This window comes from Gossypium hirsutum, chromosome D02 (assembly GCF_007990345.1).
Source record: "Gossypium hirsutum isolate 1008001.06 chromosome D02, Gossypium_hirsutum_v2.1, whole genome shotgun sequence".
NCBI lineage: Eukaryota > Viridiplantae > Streptophyta > Magnoliopsida > Malvales > Malvaceae > Gossypium > Gossypium hirsutum.
Genome location: NC_053438.1, coordinates 21,727,938 through 21,754,747, shown reverse-complemented (window position 1 = coordinate 21,754,747; position 26,810 = coordinate 21,727,938). Strand labels below are relative to the sequence as shown.

Sequence of the window (26,810 nt, the reverse complement as noted above, 5' to 3'; positions counted from 1 at the left end):
CTTAAAATACTAAGAAGAGTACTACAATATTAATACTCCTATTAATCGACTAACATATAGTATTAAAATTTATGTAAAATAAATTGTGGAGTCCATTTCGAGCAGTGATTTAAAAACAAATTTCGAGTCTCCTTGTGATAGCTTTTAATAGAAACAGGGTTTTTTTATCTCTTAAATAGCAGACATTTGGTGTTTATAGATAAGAGAAGTCTTGTTCAGCGGTCATCCAACATTAATGTAACTATCAGGAATTATGCCAGTCGTTATTTATTTATATTTTGTTTTGCTCAGCCAGAACATTTGAGTTTACCATGAGATATCGATTCACTGCTGCTCAAGGGGAAAGAAAATAAGTCCGCAAAATTAATGCTCCCAACGTCTAAACTTTATTTACATTACATGGAATGAAAATAAGTTCAAAGACTCAGAGTTTGAGACACATCAAGCAGCACCCTTATATATAACTTTTATTCTTCTTTTTTTCAAGGCATCTACAGAAAGTAACTCAAGCTCCTAAATAAGCTATTGGTACAAAATTTAGTTATATCAGGCATCACAGCCGACAACAGACATATTGCCTGCCTTTCTCCAACATTATTAAAGCCATAAAGGAGTAGCAAAGACATAAATATAGCATCTTAATACCACCAGGTTAAAACCCTACTCGTCAGTAGTAAAACAGCCTCATAGGCTTGACTGCAGAGTGCTTAAGGAAGATGTGGAAAAGATTAGACACACACCTCACCATTAGCATTAGCAGCTTCAGGATGGTAATAAAGCATTTCCTTCCACATTATCTCCCTGATCATTTCTTCCCCTAAATCCTCATCTATGTCAAGATCAATTGGCACTTGGGCTGGAGGATTGCAGTTGGGATCGTACAAGGGTGCCATGTAAGGGTGTTGGAGTGCTTCAGTTACACCAATCCTTTTTGAAGGGTCAAAAACTAGCATTTTTTGCAGTAAATCAATTGCCAAAGGATGGGCATTTGGATAAAGACAAGAAAAGGGGATTCCATGGGAATATGGGAGTGATTTAATGTAGTTCCTTGCCTTGGGGTTATCTATAAATTCAAGATCCTCTTCCTTCTGGCTGCCAAGTATGTTGATGATCAGCTTAAGTTGGTTGAGACACTCTGTACCAGGGAAGATGGGTTTTCGGCCAAGAAGCTCCGCAAAGATGCATCCAACAGACCACACATCGATGGATGTTCCATAGTTGTCGCAGCAAAGGAGAAGCTCAGGGGCCCTGTACCAGCGAGTGACAACATACTCTGTCATGAATTGACCCTTGGCATTGCTAGTGCGTGCCAATCCAAAGTCGCAAATTTTAAGGTCACAATTTGCATTTATAAGAAGATTTCCTGGCTTCAGGTCACGGTGGAGAATATTTGCTGAGTGAAGATACTTCAAACCTCGAAGTAACTGCAAAAAAGAAGAATGAGATACATAAATTTCATAATATTTTATCATTATCACAATAGAAGCTTTAATGCAAATTTCCAAAACTTCATCCCTCACATAATTTTCTCAATTACTACATAAAACTCCTGTCTACAAATGCTAGAAATCTCTTCATGCCCAAACAAGTGAGAGAAAGTGACCAATGCTTCCTTTTAAAAACAATTTTTAAAATAATAGGCCTTTGCATAAAAGCTTATCGATCGATAAGCCTAGCAGATATATTAGTGATGAAAGTAATAACCATGCTTGCAATATCAGGCCAGTACATAATGCCAGAAAGGTAGAAGGCCTAGAACATGTTTGTCTGAAAAGCTAAAACCAACTAGCTCCCATTATGTCAGTCCCTAACTGTTGCCTAGACATGTTAAAGCATTGGACATCAATTAGTATGAACAAACGCTTTTCTCCATCAATATTCAATACGGTGTTAAGAATGAATACAACATGTTGACAGTGAACTTATACGTTGATTAGAAAACAAACAGAAAGGAAAGTGCATAAACCATCTAAACACATAGGTTCCGAGGCATAAAACTATAATGTACATGATATAGTAGTATACTAGTAATGCAAAATTCCACAACATAGCGTCCAGGGAATACACGTTCAAATTTGACCATTTAGGTTCTTGCTTCTTTGCCTAATCTTCATTTTTAAGCAAAACGTAATGAAGTTTGACGTAAAATTCATGCCGAGGAATGCTCTGTTAATACATCCACAGACAAAATTTTAACAGTTGTAAACACGGACCCTTCGATTTCTTGATCCTTTATATTAAACTCAAATGCAATGCCACGTAGCAGAACAGTTATACATATTAATCAAATTAAACAGCAAAACAAACCAGTAAGATGCCTTTGCAAAGGGATTGGAATGGTAGATACCTGGAAGAGGAAATACTGACAGTGATCATTTGAAAGAGCTTGGGGAGACTTAATAATTTGATGCAAATCCGTATCCATAAGTTCATAAACTAGATAAACATCCTTGAAGCTTCTCCTATGAATTGGCATCATAACATCTTTCAAAGCAATCACGTTTTCATGTCTAAGATGTCTAAGAAGCTTCAATTCACGCAAAGTTCTCAGTGCATCAACAGGGTTGTCAAAGGCATTGTTTATCTTTTTAATGGCAACTTTGTCGTCTGTTTCGCGATTCACAGAAGAGCAAACGATACCATATGCCCCTTTCCCAATAGGCTTGATCGGCACATATTTGGTGTCGATTTCGAATAATGTTCTCCACATGGAATAGTAATGTTTTCCTTGGTAATGAATACCATTAGGAGGCTCAACTGGTGTTGCCATTTCTTGCCTTTAACCAAAATTTTGAATTAAAATCCCTGGCAGGAAAAAAACAAAACCATACTTAATCAGGAAATAAAGTACGTATTTTTTTTGGGTTGAAATTTTTAGTAATTATTTTTTTCAGTTAATTAGTGGAAGACGTCCACCTCATCATACAATTAAAGGAATCAAGAAAAGAAATTAAAACTGAGGGATACATTGTTAAGTTTTTACCTGCTTCGAAATTTTCTCAGCAATTCTTCTTTATACCGAAAGTGAACTGCGGAAAGTCCCGCGATACTGTTGGCTAATCAACGTCGGAATTCATTTCAAGATTTTCAGAAACTAGAAGGGAAAAAAAAGAAAAAGAAAGAAAGGAAGGTAAATTAAAACTCCATTTTCATCGATGAATGCCCTAATTGAAACGATGTGGCGGTTGAACTTTGAGCAAAAGCCTGACCGATCTTGATTTCGCGGGAAGCCAACTAGAGCTCGACACCAAGAAAAAAAAAGAGGATATACTTTGATTGTTAATGTAATTATTGCTTGTCAACGGTGAGATCCAAGGGGATATCTTCAGAGAGGAAGCTTCGTTCCCTCGACGCCATTAGAGCAACTACAAAACCAAACAAATTGTTGGGATTTGTTTTATTTTTAATTTTTATTACATTTAAAAAGCACCGGGTTTTGCTCAGGTGACGACAGCAACTGGATTTTATTTTTAATATTATCTTTTTCCCATTCATGTAGGGTCCGTTGTAGCAGTGGCGGCAACCAAGGGCCAAGGCGGTGTGGTGTGTTTTAGTAAGGTAAGGTAACTGTGCGACGTCGTTTACATAGGGTTCAAAGCAGGAATGTCTTTTGATACAAGGCATTGGTAAAGAATTTTATTAAAAAAACAGTAAACTACACACAATTCACTAAACTATTGGTAAGTTTACGATTTTTGGTTATTTAACTTTAAAAAATTACAAAATTGTCATTGGGCTATTTGAAAGTTTTGATTTAAGTTATTGAACTATTTGAAACTTTTTTTATTTAAGCCACTGGGCTATTAAGTTTTTTTTAAAGTCCGATTAGTGAGCTCCAAATAACGATTCAACGATGGATACAGTAGGTTAGTACCCATCGACGAGTAGAAGAACTTTCCTTAAATCCAAGTTGATCCGACGATCAGTGCCGGAAAGCAAAGAAGAAAGTAGTTTGGATGTTGGTTCGTGATATTCAAAATTGTTTAATGAAAAAATTGAACCGTAAAAGAGAAAGAGAATGAGGGCTTTCGACTATTGCAGGTGATGAGAATAGTGAAGGCCATACAACAATAATTTTAACAGCCCAACGATTTAAATGAAAACTTTCGAATACTTCAATGACTATTTTGTAATTTTTTTTTAAATCAAGTGACAGAAAACATAAATTTGGGCAAATTACATATAAAAGCCCTATTTTTTTAAAATTTACCGAAATAGGCCCGGTAAATAATTATTTACCGAAATGGGTCTATTTCCCCGAAAGCGCATCCACGTCAGCACGATGTCAGGGTACGTGATAGGAAAACGCGTCCCTGAGGGAGCGTTTTGCCTACGTGGATAAAGCCCGCCCTTAAGGACGCGTTTTGCTTGTTTTTGAGTTTTAAGGTTTAGGGTTTGGGGTTTAGGATTAAAAATTAAATAAATAAGGGATTAGAGTTTAGGGTAGAGGTGTTCATGGGCCTGGTAGGGCCTAGTTCGGGTCAGGCCCAAAAAAAAATTTTGGACCGCTTCCTAGGCCCGAGGCCGGGCTGGCCCGAAATATGGGACTGAAATTTTGTCCAGGGCCGGCGCGGGAAAAATTTCTAAGCCCATAAACACCAAAAAAATTATTTTAAAAATAAAAAGAATAAAAAAAGTATTTTAAAAATATTTTAAAATTAAAGAATAAAAATATTTATTTATTATATATTCGGGCCGGGCCGTGCCGGGCTCGAGCCAAAAAAGTGGTGCCCGAGGCCTGGCCCGTTTTCTAAACGGGCTTCGCTTTTTTGCCCAAACTCATATTTCGAGCCTATATTTTTACCCGAACCCTCCCATATTTTTTGCCTGGCCCATGAACACCTCTAGTTTAGGGTTTGTCTATTAAATTATTTAAAAATTATTTAAAATTGGATTAGTTTTCGTGTTTATTATTTTTAAGAAAAAATCAATTAAATTAGGGTTTAGGGTTACTTGAGTAATTTAATTAAAAAAATTTTAAAAATCAGATTAGGGTTAGGGTTTTTGTTAGGGTTTTGGTATTTTTAAGTTAACGATTTTTAAGGAAAAATCAATTAAGTTAAGGTTTAGAGTTTAGGGTTTGTCAATAAAATTGGATATCCGAGAAACAGCCAGTCAACATAAGTTGTGCAGATGGTGTAGGAACGCAGGCCATACAAGCCGATCATGCCCAAATCGCAATAGTTGAACGTTATTGTAAAAAACATTGTATTATTTATATTTTTTAAATGGAAAATTGATACAAATATTCAAAGTATTGACTTATTTAAAAGAAAATCTATTTTATTAAAAATATTAAAGTAAATTACAATTACTTTATTCAAAACAACGTTTTATTTTATTAAATGAAATAATATAGAAATATTCAACATATTGCCTTATTTAAAAGAATTTCTATTATATTAAAAATGTAAAAGTAAATTTCTATTTTAGTACATAAAATAATATAGAAGAATTTCTATTTTATTACATCAAATAATATCAAATATTCAAAATGTTTGTAAAAATATATTAAAATAAAAATCAATCTCCGTGCCCGCCGGATTCAGTGCCACATGGCGGCCGTCGACAATTACGCGCTGGATTCCTCCTTTGTCCAGCTTTCGTCGGGGGTTGTGGTTGCTCCGGTGGGGATTCTGGTTCCTCTGGTAGGGTATCTGGTTGTCGGTGTTGGGACGATGAGCCACCTTAATAGAATAGTGACTGTGGAGGTGTTTGTATCACCAACGGCAAAACTGTTTGAAACTCATACAGTGAAGGGGATTGGTAAAAAGAAGAGCTCCCTGACGGCCCTTCTTGTGATCCCTCGTGCGATGCTGGCCTATACATCAGCGGTCCACTCGGCGTAACAGAAAATGGAGATGAACTGGGCCATGGACTTCAACCTGCCATAGGACTCAGAAAAGGAAACATATAAGGGTTAGGATACATAAAAGGGCTAGGATACGCATCTGGCATCATCTGAAAAGGCTGTGTCGTGGGTATCGTCGGTTGAACTGCTGGGTCGGGTGACTGTGTCGGTGTTCTCGCTGGGCCTGGTGATTGAATGGCCGCTGATGATTGGCCGAGTGAATGTTTGGGCCTCGTTGATGGGCCTGCATCGTCATCCCTTCGTCTTGGATTTAAAGGCCCACGTCGTTCCCTTTGGACACGTAATTGTCACTGCCTCTCCTCTGCCGACAGTAAATACGGCTTGCCATGGATCCTAAACCATGGTGCATCTCCACGATCGCATAGTTGACCAATGGTACTTTCGCATGCCAAGCGTTCGGATTTTGGAGGTACTCATCCGGAATTACTACCTGAATTGTTGGATCCTCGTATGGTGTCCATTGAAACTATATGAACATGATGGAAATATTAGTTATATACATAATACATAATAATAAATACTAAATACCAATCGACTAGCTCAACAAATAAATATCAATTTTATTTAATACTTATTTGTGCTTCCGACTGTTGGTCTAATAAAAGCCGTATATCTTCAAGAGAGGTAGGTAATCAAGCATAACTTGCCGGATGGTTCCACCTAATTAAATAAATTTTTAGCATACTATTATTTTTAAAATCTACGTAATAATTGTAAAATCTAATATAAAATTTACCTCGTTATGAGTGGGAATGTATATAGGTGGTCCACTCGATGACGTAAAAATGGAAAGCAAAACCGTGCCTATAACTGCAGTAGTGACAGGCAACCTCCGATTTTCACTTTACTCGGTCACGTCGCCCCGAACATCTCCCGATATAATGTTGCCAACACGGCAGACCCCCAACTCAATTCACCAGCTGCTCTAAAATCAATGAGTTTCAGCAGCCATCTTAGATGTACGAGGTTCCGTGACAAGTCTGACATCAGATAACCTCCAATTATCTGAAGAATGTATGTCCGAGCATATTGGATTCTTTCTACTTCGGTTGAATCATCATCCGGATCCAGGAATGTGTCTCGTAACCAGCCCATCTCGATCCGACCTCCATTATTTTTCTCTTGAATAGCGCCCAAAAGCTCGTAGCATTTCAATCGCCAGATTGAACAGACCGGTGACTGGGTACCCGTCCATCGACAATCCCAATTGCAGATTGACATCTTCCAAAGTGATAGTGCACTCTCTACATGGAAGATGGAATGTGTGCGTCTCGGGTCTCCACCTCTCAATCAACGCACTGATAAGTTTCGGGTCCAACTTGCATCCTCGGCCTACCGTCGCCACGTGCCAAAAACCCACTTCTCACAGGTAATTCTCTACCAACGGTGATGGAGGACCATACATATTACGGATATAGCATTCCAATATCCGATCTACAGACTTTTATAACAAATAATAAATTAATAATTATTTAAAAATAAAAAAATCTTAAATAATATTTAAAAAATAAATTTAACACTTACCATTTTCATTTGTTCGACGGATATGTGCTTGTTATCAAGACGAATCAAATCTCCGGTCATTGCTAAATTCGTACAAATTTTTGCGATTTAAAAAATTCAAAAAAAAATTAAATTTTTTTAAAAATAATTTTAAAATAGGGGTTTAAGAGGAAATTGAGAGGAAATTGAGATCAAATTGAGATTAAATAGGGATTTGAGAGAAATTTGGAAGGAAATTGAGAGGAAATTGAGAGAATAATAGAGAAAGGATTAAATAGGGATTTTTTTGGTTTAATCGTCTAGGTTCTTTTTTTTTAAATTCTTAATATTTGTGGCAATTTCAGTTTTGTTAGTAATATAAGCTATTGTAGCCTTATTTGTAAATTTTTATATAAGATAAAAAAAAATCCCAATAAATTAGTGCCCAGTGTGGTAAAAAATTTTATTATGAGTAATTATGACGAATGCGTAGAAGGAGCAATATTTTGATAAAAATAATATATTTTTCCAAAATCAAAATAGTGATGGGTTGAAAAAATAATAGATTTCTAACCATTTATTTCTAAAAATAAAACCAATTAAAGAAATTAGTAATTAAGATTAATCAAATAATTTCATAAAAGAAAATTATTAATTAAATAAATTCAACTTCGTGGTTTACTCTAATATCAAATTTCAAAATTTATAGAAAAAAATCATTTTCTTAAAACGTTCAAATAACATTTTAAAAAAATCCTCAACAATCAATGCAATAAGCCATAAAGTAGTATGAAGCAATGGGTACTTTTGTCAAAAATGATTGATTCTGCCTGAAATCTTAGATAACCTAATAAAGTGTTCATAATGGATTACATTCTATATTATAACATCTTGACATTGTTCGAAAATTTGAGGTTACAGGATAGTTGTGTAACATCCCAAAGTTTTCGATTTGACACGTGATGATATATCGGTGTCAGAGATGTAAATTTCAAGATTGGAAAATGGGTTAAGTAAAAGATTCGAAAACAATTGGATATTTGAGACAAAATTCTATGAAAAGAATTTTTAGAAGGGAGAACTTGACAAAAGGACTAAATTACAAATTTTTTTAAAGTTAAAGGACTCAATTGCTATTATGATCAAAATAGTAAAAATGAGTTATTTCTTATGATTTGGCATAAGAACACGTTAGACTATGTGCTGGAGAGACAAAAATCACTTTTGAGACTAAATTAAAAAAATTATAAAATATAATGACTAAATTGTAAATTTTACAAATTTTATTAAGAAAGGGCTGGAGATTAATTTTCACCGTCCATAAATCCATATTAAAGGTTATAAATGAATTTTAAGATTTGGTTTTGAAAATTGTCTAATTTTGTAAAGAAATTGTGTAAAGTGAAGAAAAGAGGAAAAAAAGTAATTTTGTGATAAAAGAGTAATTTGGTCATTTCTCCAATATTAAGGGATGAAAAATATTATTTAGATGACATATTTGATAAATAATTTTTTTACAGACCATTTTGATCATGATATAAGGAAATTGGGCTCAATTAGTGGAATTGGACTTGAAATATTGGTATGTGGGCTTGAAGTCCACTTGTGTGACACCTCATACCCGACTCGATCACCAAATCCGAATACGAGATATCACATTCGTTTCTAGAGTAAATCAGACTAAATTAGTTTATTTAATAAATAAACTTTAGATTACAAACATAATAAATCTCATTCATTTCCAATTTTTATATGTAAACATGTATAGTATATGATTTTACTAGTAACATACATTCAAACAAATAAATCATGTATGATTTCAATTAAATCACATGTACATGCTCAATGAATGTCAGATGATCTTGTTATAAGAAATTCAAGATTAAACGAGGTCAAATATGGATTTAGGAGTCGAAACTAACTCAAATTTATAAAATTTAGCAATGTGTCTCGATACAATGGAGATCTAGTCTCAAGACATGTCTACCCTATCCAAACCCCTAGTTTTGATGTTTACATGTCTCAAGAAAAATGGATTTTTGTCTCGAGACATTTTCCCTTATGTCTCGAGGCAATGTTCCCTTGTTTTTGTATTTTAGGTTCAGTGTTTGGGTGTCTCGAGACAAAGGGTTCTTGTCTCGAGACTTGAAACAAGGCAAATCTATTTTAGCTTTGATGTGCCCTTGTCTTAAGATAGAGGTCACTCTGTCTCAAGACTAAAGCTAAATTGTCTCGAGACTTATAAGGTCAATCTCAAGACCTTGGCTAGTGTAATACCCCAATTGATAAAATTTGTTCTTATGGTCTCAAGACATGTTCTTGATGTCTCTAGACACTAATGTAAAAGTGCCTAAAATGATCATTTCAAGCATGCAATCTTACCACATATTTCATACCTAATTAGTATAAGCTTTATTCCAAAACTTAACTTGTAACGCCCTTAACCCAATTCTCCGGGTCCGAATCTAATAAGAGTTGATATAATTGAGATTTCATACACTTGTGCCCGGATGTGTACTTGGCTGCACACCAAAAGCATAGGCCCTTTCTTCTCCTATCCTCCATATTAGTTTGTGACAAAGATTTAGTAAGCCCCTTCTGACCATTGGCAATAAAAGAAGGCCCTCTAGGAGTAGTCATCTAATTCCCACTAATATGAATTTTTGGTGTAGGAAACAGAGTTGGTAAACGTGAGTACCTTCCACCCCCAACTGAAGGGTTTTTCTTTTGATGGTGCACTGGAGTACCCTCAACTTGCCTCGCTATTAGAAATCCCTCCACTAGAGTTTTAGGCTTAAACAAGTGTAGGTATTGTTCAATCTCCATTTTCAAATTACTAATGAAGATACTTAAAGCATAATTCTCAGGTAAGTGGAGTTGGTTGAGTAAACTTACAAAGGCATCATGAAATTAATCAGCTAAGCCTTGTTGCTTAAGTGAGACCAGTTCTGCCATAGGATCAAGGAATGAGCTAGATCCAAATCTCTTTTTCAAACCTCGAGCATAATTGTCCCATGTGAGTAAGTGAAACCCTCCTTGCCTCTGTGCACAGAAATGGTGCTAGTCAAGAGTCTTCCCTTCCAAGTGCGGCATGATTGTTCTCATTTTGGCACTATCAAGGACTCTTTCAGCTTCAAAGTACTGTTCCAACTTAGACCACCAACCTCTGAAATCAGTCAACATTTAAGTTTGTAAGGTCTTAGTGGTGCTTCCACACTACAAGTGTGAGAAGGTGTTCCCATGCACACTAGATCCGTCATTGGCGAAACAATCATGGCCTCTTTTGGAGAGAAGCCAAGTGGGGGATCTCCCAGGATCCCCTTTCCTTGTCTGGAGAAGTACCAGTGGTAGACACAGAAGGTGGGTGCCCCAAATACTACTCGAACAAAGGTTTGTAGTTCAGATTTGATCTTCCCTCTAAACTTATCTTTGAGCTCCTTCAAGCGAGATTCGAACTTGGTGTCCTATTGTGAAAGCTCCACCTGAAGTTAGGCAACCTCCTGTTGAAGATGTCCCATCTTCTTCTGAAGTCGAGTTGTGATTCCTTCATCGGCCATGGAGGATCGAGCAGCTTTGATACCTTTTTTACGAAAGATTGAAGAGAAGAGAAAATAATATAGGAGAGGAAGAAAAATGAGTGGAGAATGAGAGAGAATAAGCAGGAAACTCCTTCACTGATTTCATAACTGAATTTCCATTTGATCTTTCTGTTTAAAGATGAAATTCAGCAATGGTTATGGGTTGGTTTACAAGTTGTTATTCTACAGTCGTATCCCCTCCCCATATGCACAGTTGCATTAAAAGGTTGACACATGGAACGTGGCATTTTTACCCAAACTAAACATTAATATCTAGGCACCATTTTGACAACATTTTTTAATCAAAACGTTGCGCATTACTACAACTAATATAACCAAACCTTAATAGAATTAACAGAAAAACATTTCCTTCCATACCAGTCTCTTCTTTATTCATTCACGTGTACTCTTCTATCTCAGAAAATTAATATTGCAAAAGAAAGAAAAAGCTTAACATCCGCCAATTATGCCTTCAGCTTTTTATTGCCTTTTTCCAACTCCTTTACAAATATGCTCTTCAACAGTGCTTCATTCTTGATTTTCTTTGGTTCTTTTGCTCTCTCTTTTGGGTTGTTCTTGGATTTCTTTCTCTTTATCATGCCATTGGTGTTGCTTTAAATAGAGAAATACAAGTTGGGTTTTTCTCTATGATGTGTTTTTGGATTCTTGGCGGTGAGTTAGAGAATGCAATTTAGTTTTTTTTTAATTTTGTATCAAGTATAACCAAGACAAATAAGAAATGGGTTTTCTTGATTTTATCCATATCACATTGGTTTCAATTGATTCCATGTTATAGTTTTAAAAATGCTTAGTTCTTTGCTTTGGTGGGCCTGTGTGTAAATTATGTGTAATGTTATTGTGTTTACTTTTACAGGCAAAGAATATCAAATTGGTAAATTTGTGAAACACTTTAGCTAGAAGCAAGGAAGGTTTGATGTTCAAGCCCCTTAGTTCAATCTCCTTCATTTTTGTTCTGTTCTCCATTATTTTGTTATGTGCCACGATGTAGGGTGTTGAATGACATTAGGTGTATAATTATTGTGGAGAAGGTTATAATAATTGTTTAGATTCAATGGCGAATTGCTTACAACGTACAATAACCGGAAGATCAAAACCGTAGCAGGAAATAACTTTGGACTGCACAACCTAACAAGGAAAGAAAACAAAATGAAATCGTATAAGAATTCTGCGAAGGCAATTTTTCTCATATTGGGGCTTGAATTTTTTTAACCTAAGTTAAACACTGAACTTGATAATTATTTTCATATTGGGGTTTAAACTTTTCTTTTATCCAAGTTAGGCCTTGAACTTGGCAAATATTTTCTCATTGGGAGTTTAACTTTTTTTTATCAAAGTTAATTCCTAAAAACCTTAAAGTTCAAGTCTTAATGTGGGAACAAATGACAAGTTTAGGCCCAAATGTTAAACAATTGTCAAGTTTAGGGTTTAATTTGGACCAAAATAAATTAGAAATCCCAATGTGAAAAAAGTTGTCAAGTCCAAACCCCAATGTGAAAACAATTATTGAGTTTAGGACTTAACTTTGACAAAAAAAAAAGAGTTTAGATCTTAATGTGAAAAAAGTTGTTAAGTTTAAATCCTAAATAGTGATTTAACCCCCAAAAAAATCCAAGTAAAATGATTTTCAACAACCAAGTCTTAAATCTTCTCATCATCGCTTTTAACATGTGGTTTAATCCTCTATTGACACTCTCCATGGTCTAAAACACAACAGGCATTCTTTAGACTTGGTTGAAATAAAGATATTAATGCAGCTAACTATATATCTTCCCCGAAATGGATAGAACAACAATACAATATCACGACAGAAACATATTACCATCAATAAACCATGTTACCTATATTCCTTACGAGATTCAGTTAGGCATAAAAGGATAAACCGTGAAGAGTTCTCGACACTACAGAGATTAAGTGCTTAAAAATAATGCTTGCATTCAAAACCAAAGATATGATGGATATTTTCAAAACTAATTAGTTTGGAAACTCTTGATTTAATATCATGTCTAATCTATATAATTAATTAGTCACCTTCATATATTTATTTTACAGATCAGAAATGGCTTTGGAAACTCTTGGAACCAAAATGATGTAGTTACAACTTTAATTAAAAGGAACCTACGATCTTCAAGGTAAGATTCCTTCCCTGTCTTTTAGATATCAGATTAACTTAATTCATTCAAAGAAAAAGTACAAGAAATTCGTCGACAGCAGGGTACGAATCTGCGCGGGCAGTGCCCATCAGATTTCAAGTCCGTCTCCTTAACCAGCCGGACATATCGACGTTGTGTTGCTAAATTACTCTGGAATAAGATATTATCGGTTACAACCAAAGCTTAGCTTAATTCCCAACCTTAGAGAGAGGAGACTAGCTAATTGCCAAAATAAAAATCATCATTTCATAGCGTACCCAGCTTCATATACATTCAAGGGGACATCACTAGTTGACCTAATTCAACTCCATTCATAACAAAGGTCACTGATTGTTGTTATGTTTCTTTTTCTTTCTTGGTCTTTTCCTTTAGCTGAAGGCACAACTCTCTGAGTTACTAACATAAGTAGTTCATTTGTTTTAGATTTCTCTACCTTTGAGTGGAAAGCACATTCAAATGTTGTGAAAACTTTTGAAGCATATGAAGAAAGAATTAACTATACTTGTCAGTCATGATCTCTAGTAAGTTTTAGCTTTTGGTTTCCCATTCTAGTTTACTTTTATTGGAATGTTATAGTAAGTGTACAATATATAGCTTATGTTGTCTTAATAGGGTAAAAAGTAATTGGGTAAAGCCCTCATCTCTTTATTCAATTTCAGTGTTATCTTTTATAATAAATGACTTGTAAAATCAACCAGTCCAAGCTGATATATGTTGTACCTAACCGTTTTATGCTCTTAGTGCCTTCTAAAGTGGCAAATAATTTTCATGTTGGGGATGGATTTGTTTTTGGTTTTCAAGTTGGGTTTGAAGATTCATAGTTTTATGTATTATCGGAAGTTGGTATAGAGTTTGGTGGCATCATCATGCTTGTCGGTGTGAAAGGCTAGGATGATAATTGGAGGTGCTTCGCATAAAGTGTCGAAAGTCACTAGTGGAAGTTTTAGTGTGTTAACGGGGGTTCTCTGAAGAATTAGAGTGAATTATTGATGTGCGTGGAGAAGTCTAGCCTTCTTTGCTAGTGGAGAAGTCCTTAGATAGGAGTGAAAGCTCGACATCAATCCCACTAAGTAGATACGTACTTTTGTAAAGTTGATGGTATAATAATAGAGTGTCTTATTAAAATGCAATGATATGTGATTGGACCATTATGTAAGTAGTCGGTGATAGAATTGCGAAAGTTTTATTATGCATGGGAAGTGATTAATGTGAAGAATGAATCTAGATCTGACTTTGTGGTAATCCTTATGCCAACAAGTCCTCTAGTAAAAGGGATTGACTTACAAAATGCCTGGGCATGTATAATAAAGTTTATATTTTCTCTACTGTAACATTAAAATTTTATCTAAAGGCAGGCTAAAATATATACAGCATAAAACGCCAAAAATAAAAAAATTTAAGAAAATAAAACAAATCCGTGCATGATGTGGTCCATAATTCCCCCGTCATATGCTTGCAATATATAATGCATTGTAGTTTTAACTTGAAAAAGAGCATTTTGTTGGATTTCGCTTCTCTCCAGATTCTAACTCTTCATTCCCGCAGTCTCCGAAATTGGCTCTTACTAAAACTAGTTCTCCAAATTTTGAAAGTTGGATGTATTACCAAATCCATTCTATAATTCATCTTCTGCTTCAACATTAGATTTTCCCCAAGAAATAAAGTTTTCTTTCCACTCCATTTTTACAGTGCAATTTTGGATTGTCAAGTATTGGTGGGGGGAATTTTTTTTTTTTGTTAAATTCTGCTAGTTTAATCTTTGTACTTTTATTTGATCAATTTTAGCCCATATATTTTATTAATTGGTAAATTTTAGTCTTGGCCGAAACAGTAACAACTAAATTTTTTTAGTTAAATTCAATTACTAGTCCTATACTATGTGTGTAGTTATTGATTTAGTTCATTTTCTCCAATTAGATTATTCCAAGTCCCTTTTTTTTTTTTGAAAATTTGAAATTTCAGTTTTAATGTAAATAGTAGTCGATAATCCATTAATTAAATTATTAGTGAGTAATATGTGGAAATAATAAGCTAACATTACATGACACATAGGATAATATGTTTGGCACACTATATTTTGAAAATAACAGAACTTTACTTAATGAATTTAACAATCATTGTTTGGTGAGGATTGAAATTTTTAAATTTAGAAAGTATAGGGACTAAAAATAATCAAATAAAAATAAAGATTTAAACAATTTTTCCGTTTATGGAAATAGCCAATAGGTACATCATTAAATATTTGTCTAAGATACCAACAAGTGTTGGGTACAATAGTAAAATACATTATACGCACAATAAACATTTAAATTTTGAAAATAATATTATTGAAAAGGAGAACCATAAACTCCAAACCTAAATAATGAAACTTGGTTGAAATTATATTATGGCAACTTGAATAACATTCGAATGGTTTCTTTGATTGACGAATTTACCCATTTTGTCTATATGCTAATTTATGAAGTTGGATATTTTGAGGAAGAGGCCAAGCAGCTTGATGTTTTATTTTGAAGGTAAGGAGACCTAATAGAAAAACTGAAAATTATACAAGCCCCTTAAATAAATATTATCACACCCTTATATTCATTTTTAAAGATTTGTAGATTTTAAAATTAACTGTTTGGAATATGTGAATTTAGATTTTATCTATTGTAATAATAATTTATTTGAGTTTCAATATAATACATATTTAAAATTATAGAAAGCATGAATTTTCAAATTTATTACTAGATAGACAATCAATAAATTCATGGATTTATTATTTTTAAATCCAAATCTAAATTCTCAAAATGTTACTTTTTCTATGTAATTATATCAATTACAAAAAGCAAAAATAACACTTCCATTAATGGAGATGACGAAAATAAAAACAATGATAACTATAGTTATAAAAATAATTAGTGACTAAAACAAAAATACATTAATAATTAGATCATTAATTCTAATTATATAATTTACCTTTTCTTTTTCTTTCATAATAATTATGTGTCAGAAAAGTCCAAAAGATGCTGTCAATGTCCATCTATCAATTCACTTTATATGATTTTTAACAAGAATGTGCTATAAATCCAAATTAGAAGCCAATGTTCTTTGGCCATGTGTTTACTTTAGTTTTCTTGAAAAAACAAAACTCTTCAAGTCCATCGGGACGAAGTTAGGACGAAAAATGCAGTGTGAATTACCCAAAAATACCGTTTTTTTATAAAAATTATTATATTAGGTCAATTTTTTAAAATTTTTGAGAGAGAGGAAGAAAACGGTTCTAGTTGAACATGTTTTCAGCAAATTTGACAGGAAAATACTTTCAACCGAAACACATTTTCATCCTCAGTCAACAAAGTGCGTTTCACACACTCTCTCCAGGGCCATTTTAGTGATTTTTTTGGATTTTTTAAGGATAATATTTTAGGTTTTGTTTAGGGTTTGTAAGGGTTTTTAAAGTTTAAGGTATAGGGTTTTTGTTTTAAGTCCCCAAAATTATTATTTTAGGAAAATTTTTAATTCTTAACATTTTTATATATTCTTTATAATTTTTTATAATATTTATATTTTTTGAAAAATATGAATTTTAGAATTTTTATAAATATTTTGAGTTTTAAAAATAATATTTTTTTAAATTTAGAATTTATTCTAAATTTTTTGTCATTATTTTGTGACAAATTTGGTAATTTTCAAAATTAACAAGTACCAAAAGAGTATTTATACCAATATGTGATTCGAATTATTCGAATTGTAAAATTTAACTCAATTTGAAATTCAAACTCGAATTACTCAATTTGGTTAACTCGAAATTTATATTTTTTTTTATTTTTTCAAATTGAATCGAGTTTTGGTTACTCATAGTTTACGGTAGGTGGAGGTTGACCCAAAATGTTCAAAAAATATTATCCCGGGATTCTCAAGATATCTTATGGGTGAGTGGCAACTTTGTTGACTCAAAAGGAAAGCATGTCCAGCTAGAAACGTTTTCTTGTCAAATTCGTTGAAAACTCGTCGAGCTGGACGCGTTTTCCTTCTCTCTCCAAAATCAATCTAATCTAATAAATTTTGAAAAATTGGCCTAATCCAATATTTTTATTAAAAAACGGCATTTTTTTTATTAATTCACCCAAAGATACGAACGAGGAAATTATTTATTGAGAGTTTTAAATCTTTAAATTAAATTTTCAACAATAAATAAGCATTTCCAAAATTTATGGTTTTAAATAAAAAGTTTTATATGACTTAAAATTTCGTTCAAATTTCTATTTGAGAGATGGAATTGATGTTTTACTACAATATTATTATATTAGTATTTATTTTCCTTGGTGGGGGACACGAGTTCTCATTGGGAGCCTTGGAGCATTAGGTGAGTCTCTTTCTAAGTTTTGAGAAAAAGTATTATGGAGTCTCATATTATATTTTCCATTTTTTTTACCTAAAACATTAGTAAGAAACAAGTTAGTTTTTTTGGTTAATATTTTCATTTTATTATTAAAATTGGACGAAATAATCAAACAATAACACATAATGAGCTACGTATGCTTTATGTCAACGTACAAATATTAGTTTGTAATAATACAAATGGATGAAGTTTTTAACAAAAGGGCCAATTTACTCTTTGATATAATGTACAATGACTAATTTGCTCATTTTTTTTAATAGAGGAGGCAAAATGCAATTTAACTCCTAGTACAAGGGCCTCAATGATCTTTTATTACAGCAAAACAGGTTTTTAGCGGTGTTTTTTTGGCCCTATATAGATAGCGCCGCTAAAATTTACGGTGTTTATGTGAGAAAACGCTGCTATAGAACATGATCTTTAGCGGCCCTTTTTTTTACAAACGACGCAAAAGAGTCGAGCATGTTGTGGTGTTTGTAGCTAGAATCGCCACAAAAGATCATGTTCTTTAGCGGCGTTTGTAGTAAAATCGCTACTAAAGATCATGTTCTATAATGGCGTTTGTGGGAAAACACCACTAACATTAACAAATTTTACCAATCCATTTTATTTCATATAGAACTTGAATTTTCAACATATTTTCCTATAACTTCAAATCCAACAAAAAATTTCAAATCTAAATGATACTATCACGAAAGAAATATGTATATGATCTAAATTAATAATTGAAATAACAAAATATATTCAAAAGTTATATTGTTAAGATATTCTCACAATAAGAAAATAAAAGTCTAAGATGGCAGATTCTGCGATTGATTCTGCTGAAACATCTTCATCATATTTTGAAGCTGTAGCTACAGTTCGTCATATTTTCTTATTACCTCTGATGCCCTTGTTACTGCCTCTGCTTCCCTCGCTGCTACCTCCGCTTTAAGTTGTAGCTGAAGTTCATCATATTTTCTTTTAGCCTCTACTTCTCTCGATCCTGCCTTTGCTTTAAGTTGAGCAATTTGCTCAACTGTGCTCGCTTGCATCTGAGCCATCTGGTCTCTTAACCTCTGAATTTCAGCTTGAGCCGAATTCGCCAAAGGCATGTATTGCTACGAGCTGGATCCAAAATATTGGGTTGGGCTAACGAAAGATCCTTGAAATCGAACCCGGCTATACCTTTCAGGACCCAAAACCTCAGTAATAACTCGGTTATCAATGTCGTCCATATTATCAGAGCTGTCACTTGAAGCCATAGCTTCATACTTCGCCCTTTTATCCTTTAGTTTCTCCTAATAAATCAATTAAGAAGTTAGAAATGAAATATATAATCAAGCAAATGCAACATAACTTGGAATTATTTGCATTACAAGCGGCGAATTAAACCATTATAATTAAACATGATAAATATTTAAAATAATTCAAATTTTATTAAGTAAATATAGTATAATTTCTGCAGCTTTAGTAGTCATAAGAGATCTATATTTCTTTCTATGTGTAATGTCAAAGAGTTGAAGGCGTCTAACTTTTTGACCAGAAGACAGTTCCTACAATATAGTAGGAAAAATATTATTTAGTAAAAAGTAATTAATATTTGACACAATTAATAAATCCAAAATACCTCGTCATCAGCTACACAAGCAAAACTTTTCGACCCAGCTGTATGCGTGAATTTTTTTTGCCTACTTGTAGTTCCAACTCCCTCACGGTCCTATATTATGAAATTATTATTATGTATATAGTAAATACTATAAACCGAAATAATTATAAGAGTTTGGAAGTACGTAATTCCTCTCATTTCTTTGAATTCCAAAATCTAACTGCATCTTCTCATCACATTGAAATAAGACAACCTTCCGTTTTCCATAGTAATCCAACTCAATAATGTCCGTAAGAAGTTCGTAATACTCCACATTTCCCTTAATAGGATTACTGTCTCTAGCACTAGCATAACTTGTAATTGAAGAATTAACAACTATTCCACAATTTTGAGTCCTCTTCAAACTTTTGCAAGATTTTGTATGAAACCTGAATCCATTGATGAGGAATGCATTATATCATTTTACTACTCTATTCGGACCTTGAGAAAGTCATTTAACTTTTTTATTGACGTCCTTTCCACTCCAAACCTATTGAATTGAAAGTAAATTGATTAATTATAATATTATACGGAAACATTATTATTTGTCATTGAAAGCTTCAGTTGCATACCGTCTGCCCTAACCATTCATGAAAAGATTCTGTGAATAACTTATGAATCTCTCGATGTTGTAATCTTCGAGAGTTTGAACGAGATCTCAAGACTTGTTTAAACTCACTACGTTAAAAAGTTGATTACTTGGTTAGAAAATAAACAAATGAAAAAGATGAATATTTATCAAATTCTAAAACTTGCGTAATGGTTTAATTGAATCGTGGTGAAAACGAACATATCGATGTGCTTGTACCCAAAATCTATCATCTAAGTGTGCAATTTCAACTTTACCGGTTAGTTGTCCATAACTTCGAAATAGATAAATTTTAGCTAAGTTATGATTAGTGAGCCCAGCATTTCTACTTGGTCTATTCAGTCTTTTTTCAACTTTGTAACACCTCTAACCCGTATCCGTTGCCGGGACAGGGTTACAAAGCATTATTAGAGTTTACAGATCATATCACAGACATTTCATATAATTTAGCAATCATATCAGAAATCAATAAAAATCAATCATATTGTCCCTCATGTGAGCCTTGAGGCCCAAAATACACATTAGAAACAAGTCGGGACTAAACCGGGTACTCAAAAAATTTTTCAGAAACATTTAATATTTTTAACACTACAGGGGTCACACGATCAAGAGACACACCAGTGTAACTCACTGACTTGCATTCTTTTAAAAGATACAAGGGACACATGGCCGTGTTACCTGGCCGTGTGTCACACACAGCTGAAACACACGTTGTGTGGACGAAAATAGGCCATTTTACAAACCATATTTCTCACCAAATTTGGTATCAACCTACAATCAACATTACATATATCAACAAGCCATAATTAGGCATCTAAAAGAAGTCAAAATAAGTGTATTCATGCATTCAATATATTCATATGTATAACTAACTTATATGCATTTTTGTACCCAAGGTTTACCAAGCTAATTTGTTTTATTTCAAACCAAGTCACTTACCTACCAAAACATAACATTTGGTGCCAAAATGTATTTCAAATACTAACGTATTTAGATATATATACCTTACATATTAAGGTGCCATTTCATAATAAATTCATCACATTCCAAATCACGTGTATAAAATGCACATTTAGCTAACATTTTACCTTTCACCATACATCTATAAACCAAACCAAACATCAACCATATAAGACAAATATGCACAAACCAAAATGTGCCAAAACACAAGCCAAATAAGAGGCTAATCTCAACAAAATACATATATGCCAACATTAACCAGATTACCTATACATGTCATTATAACCAAAATCAATACATCCGAAAGTACTGATAGAACTAATGGATAATGTGATATATCTCTGATAAGCTTCCAACCCGATCGAGCTTCCGATAATCTGGAAAGTAAAGGAAAACAATTACGTAAGCAATGAATGCTTAGTAAGCTCGTATAAACTTTAATTATATCAATTCATTTCAAATATGAAATTTATACATATCAAGAATAATCCAATATTGATACCGCAATACTTGTGAAGTTATATTCAATAACTCATAAGGTGAATAAATCCACAACATCACTTATACATATTATTCCTAGCATAGTAGGATTTTGAACAACTTTAACTCTTCCAAATTTCTTTATTTTCATTTGCATTTCTTTACTTTCCACACTCATTCCATATGCATAACATACCAGTCATAAATATATTATTCAACCATAGCCACAAGCTAGTGCATTTAAACATAGCCTTTTTTCGAATTAATCACATGATAAGTCATTTCATAAGAAATTGCATAACTTAAACCTTACCACTCTTTCATGAGCACTAGCATATTTTCTCTTGAGTACTTACCATTTCAGTGCATCATATAAATAACATATACCATTCAACCAATAGCTTGGCACTTGCCTAAGCATCAACAACAACACTTGTTAGCGTACTTGCACATATTTCATATAAATTCAACATTGATAAATTTATTTTCTCGACATGTCACACTTGAGTTTATTACTCGTCTCAACTTGCATAATTTCCTTGTATCGTCATATCAAAAATATTCATATATGTACATATCGTGATACATATCATTCTATTATCGTTTCTTCATAAATATATATCATTCATTTCATTATATCAATATATCATTTACCATAATTTCCATGTATTTCGTATAAATATCAAGAAACATGTATAAGCTTAATAATAATCAAACTTCCATATACATATACTTTCCACATTACGTGTCCATATAACATGTACAAATCATATCCATACAGTTCTAATTTATTTTCGTAATAATTCATCTTGAATTCAGATCATCTCATACCAGAACTTTGCTTGTTGAACCATTTAAATATCGATGGATACACGGGTAGTACACAAAGTGTACGATTTTGTAATTTGTTAATTCATATACAAGTATGCTCTTGCACACATGTAAACGGGAAGCTCTTTTGAGCCATATAATGAGAAGCTCATTCGAGCTGTATAATAGGAAGCTCATAAGAGCCATAATCGGAAAGTTCAAGCGAGCCAATATTAGGAAGCTCTGAAGAGCCATTAATCAGGAAGCTCATAAGAGTCAGTTATCGGGAAGCTCCGAAGAGCCAATTATCGGGAAGCTCATAAGAGCCATAAACAGGAAGCTCGCAAGAACCATATAACAGGAAGTTCTGGAGAGCCATATATCGGGACGCTTATAAGAGTTGCGGTGTGTCCACAACACATGTAGGATCACAACCAAATCGGGATGCTCCGAAGAGCTATTAACGGAAAGCTCGTAAGAGCCAAATATCAGGATGCTCGTAAGAGCTGTGGTGTATCCACAGCACATGCAGGATCACAACCAATCAGGAACCCTGTATCCTTCGAATTTCATTTATTCAAATGGGACTTAATATTTGTCGAATATGTGATTGATTTTCATACATGAAAATTACACAATTCACATACATAACATTCAATTTAAACATATAAATATACAATTTTTGTTACACGGACTTACCTGTCTAAATTGTAGAAATACCAAAGTTTAGGGGTATTTTGGTAATATTCTATTTTCCTCGATTTTTCACCCGATCTTGATCTAAATTAATAATTTCATTCAACATATTAATTTAGACAATAAAAAATGCATTTCATGCAATTTTTTATTTTTGAAATTTTTACAAAATTTCCCCTAAAGTTTTACTTTTATTCAATTTAGTCCCTAAACCCAAAACATGCATATTAACCATTTTAATTACAAATCCAAGCTAGTCGAACATTCATGGCATTATATACAGCCCATTTTTGTAATAATTTCACAACAAACCCTTGTATTTATATTATTTCAATAATTTAGTCCCTAATCAGAAAATTTATCAAAATCACTTAACAAAATACTTTTAAATAACAACTAATATTTTAAATTCATCATTTAGAATCAAAAGTCATATAGATTAATCAATGGAAACATCCAAAATCTATAACAGTTTCAAAATCGAAGGTATGGGTTAACTGGACCTAGTTGTAACGATCTCAAAAACATAAAAATTAAAAGAAACGGGTGAAAGATGGCTTACTAGGCATGAATTAAAGCATGATCAAACCTTGGTTCTTCTTGCCATGATGTTTTGATGGTTTGGAGAAGATGATAAGTACCAAAATATCTTCCTTCCTTTTCATTTTACTTATTTTAATTTAATTTATCAAATTACCATATTACCCTTGGTTAATAATTAATTTAAAACACCAAATCTATGCCCATATTTCTCCATCACATAAATATATGGCACAATTACCATCAAAGGAATATTTAATTTCACAATTGGTCCTTCAATTTAATTAAATTCTAACTAAATAAACTTATTTACAATTTAATCCCAAACTTATTAGGACTAAAAGAAAAATTAATCCAAAAGCTAGTGGAATCAATCATAACACCACCGCTTGGAAACTTTGACCATGGTTTAATTACTATTTATATCCCTTTTTTCTTTATCAGTTACCCATTTAGTCAAATTGTGATTAAATTTTACATTGTTTTACAATTTAGTTCTTTTTAATTAATTAACTATCGAAATGTTAAAATTTTTTAACGAAACTTTAATAAAACCTTAATGCCACTCCGTAAATATTTGTAAAAATATTTACGGCTCAATTTATAGAAACGAGGTCCCGATACCTCACTTTCTAAAACCACTTGACTTAGGATTTTACCACTCGAACCTAATAATTCATTATAAATCATAAATTACCAATTATAAAATCTTTTTAAAACCATATTTGACTCGTAAATATTAAATAATAAAATTTACGAGCTTACTCGCCAGATTTGGTGGTCTCAAACCACTGTTTCTGACACCACTAAAAATCGGGCTATTACAAACATATTTTAAATATCTAGAGTAGAATGTCATAAACTCCTCTGATAAGTAACCTTCAGCAATTAATCCTTCTGGATAATGCTTATTACGATAATAAGACTTCAATTTGCATAGGAACCTAAACACGATATAGAACATTATCAAAAGTTGTAATTAAAGGTATATTCATGAATGAATGAAAACTTTGCAAATAAATTAGCACCTCTCTATAGGATATATCCACCGAAAGAAAATCGGTCCACCAAGTTTTGCTTCATGAAGGAGATGGATTAGCAAATACAACATAATTGTGAAGATCGAAGGTGGAAAGATCATCTTCAAGTTGCATAAAGTCAAGGCGGCTCGATCTTATACTTTCTCAAGTTCTTCAACAATCAAAACTTTGCCACAAATAGCTTTCATTAAAATAAAAGCAAATAAAATAAATTCACATCAAAATAGCCCCAATTTTTTGGTCAATGATATAACACGTTTAGTGCTACTAAGATGCACAATGCACAGAACCAAAAAAATGTAGCAAAAAGCCATCATAGAAGCTTACACACCTAAATATGTTGAAAATGCAACATACTGTAATCTTTGTAGATGAATCAGAATTTCATTAGCAATATCATGATGAATGATAGGAAAAATGGTGGCCAATTTTTCTCTTCCAGCACAACTCCAGCTGCAAAATAGAGAAGTCAAATTGTAGTTTAAGGCAAAAATGGAAAGAGTTATTGACCATAAAAGAAATAAAATCTTGTCAAATATTTTGCAAAAAGAAGAGTGATCTAGACCAAATATTGAAGCTGTGAACAAAACTAAATGCGATTGGTTTGACTAGTCAAATTTTAAAGGAAAATGAAAGGTACCTCTTGCCACTGCCTCTTCTTTCCTTCTCACTTCCTGCATTGAATTAGTTGACCAGTGAAAATTGCAGGGATACTATGATTTATGAGCTACCAAAGAGCAGTAACAAAATAACAATTTTGTTATTTGTTTGTGAAATAAACATGCAAGAACGAGAAATTGTAGTTTAAACCATCCAATAACTTAGTATGCTAAAATAAATAGAATACACATGATATTCCACAAACAGCCTAATAATAGTATTTTATCAGTAATTTGTAATACTAGGATAATTGAGATACATTTTCACTTTCATTTCATCAGATTCTATGTTGATAATGTCTTTGGAAGAGAATTGAGAGAACAAAAATAAATCTATGATTCTGTACAACACAAACGACTTCAAAGTTGTAAAATCTATCATACAACATACCTGTTCCCTCCTTCTCAGATCAGCCTCCTTTGACTGGAGTTCCTTTTCTTTCTTCTTTAAATCCTATATTTCAACATAAACCCAGAATAGTGAGGCTCAAAGCTTAATCGAATTATGGAAATTGAATTTAGACAAGTTTTTACCAACTTGATTACGTGATCCTCGTGAAGCTATATCAAGAGGAATATTAATTGTTGCCTCACGCTCATAACTAAAACCAGTAGGTTTAGGAGGTAGCGATGAAAGTCTTGAGTTTGAGGCAGGTGGAATGCTTGTAGTGCTCTAAAAATCACATGGATAATATCATTCAAGAAGCAAGTAATATAAGAAATTTTTCGATATCCAGTTGTTCCGAAGCAATATTAGAAGTGGCCAAATTACAGCAAGGAACTTAACTTTTCAAGATTAAATCATCCTATAATTATACTCGTTCTAAATTTAACAATAAGTTTTGAATTAATGTTCACTTGTTACTTTATATTAAAGATTTAGCTTACCGTTGAAAATAAACCTCATCCAAATTTAGATTGGCCAGGTGCCTTCCCTCTTGATGTTGTATCCTGCACAAAATTATCAGAACAAGAATCATATTAACAAAGAAGCTTGTTAGCATCTAAACACAAATTATTGACAGATAAATCAAGTTATAAAGCTCATTAATTTACCATAGTCTACATTTCCTGGAATTGAATAAAGGTTTATTTGAGTGCATTAATTAAAACCACAAGAACCCCCATTTTCTGCTTATTCATTGAATCATACATGAAATATAGGTTAAAAGGTACCAATTAGATTAATGAGTGAGTTGACACTAAAGAAAAGATATCTTTTTTTCTCTGAGTATTGTAGATATATGATTAAATAAAACATGGAGAAACCATTATCCAAGTCAATTTTCTCAAAATCAATAATATGCTAGTAAGAAAGAAATTATCCTTAGTACTAGGAAAATGATTTTTTAACAAAGTGATGATAAATTCAGTAATTGAACAAGCTTAAATGAGCTTTGTACAGTATTTAATGCTTATTCGTCAACAAGAAAACAAGAGGTACTTCAATGATCACATAAATTGCAACAACCAAATAAAGGGCTTTCAAGAACCGGATTCAACCAAAACTTCCTATCAAAGTCAAAATCTAAAAAAATATAACAAGTCAACCTATTTTCTCCTACTAAACCTTTCAGAAAAACCCTAAAATTTTTAAAATTTTATAATAAAAATAGAACAGAGCTGCGCCACAATTAAACTTCAAAATTCAAAACTTATTCAAACATCATCAAATAAAAAAAATACATAAAAAGTTAAATTAACGAGGAGGATAAACTGACAGCGAAAGGACTAACTTCTTCTTCTTCCTCGTCGAAAGGATTTTTATCAATATATGATGTTATATCAATAACTATACTCATGTTTAAGAAAATTCAATTAAATTAATCCAACAAGAACATCAAATCCAGGGGAAATTCAATACCAAAGGCGAAAAAAGAATCAAACATAGGTACAATTTGATTAAAAACAACAACAAAGTCAGC

The 26,810-nt window shown here is 32.8% G+C and overlaps 1 protein-coding gene and 1 pseudogene across 1 annotated transcript; both read right to left on the bottom strand.

The window, feature by feature from the left end:
- Positions 1-363: 363 nt before the first annotated feature.
- LOC107910200 (mitogen-activated protein kinase homolog NTF3) lies at positions 364-3,521 on the bottom strand. The gene is made up of 3 exons (XM_016837981.2): positions 2,984-3,521; positions 2,348-2,805; positions 364-1,424 (listed from the first exon to the last, which is right to left on the bottom strand). Exons 2-3 carry the CDS (start codon positions 2,768-2,770, stop codon positions 729-731), a joined length of 1,119 nt encoding a protein of 372 aa, XP_016693470.1. The 5' UTR covers positions 2,771-2,805; positions 2,984-3,521; the 3' UTR covers positions 364-728.
- Positions 3,522-24,005: 20,484 nt separating this feature from the next.
- On the bottom strand, positions 24,006-26,598 carry LOC107910199 (secretory carrier-associated membrane protein 5-like; annotated as a pseudogene).
- Between the last annotated feature and the right edge of the window lie 212 nt (positions 26,599-26,810).

What these genes read in the sequence shown, in the direction of transcription:
- LOC107910200 (XM_016837981.2), bottom strand. Translation starts at nt 2,770, where the DNA reads ATGGCAACACCAGTTGAGCCTCCTAATGGTATTCATTACCAAGGAAAA. An exon ending in GTCAGTATTTCCTCTTCCAG is followed by an intron (nt 1,425 to 2,347) that starts GTATCTACCATT and finishes TCTTTTTTGCAG; the next exon opens with TTACTTCGAGGTTTGAAGTA.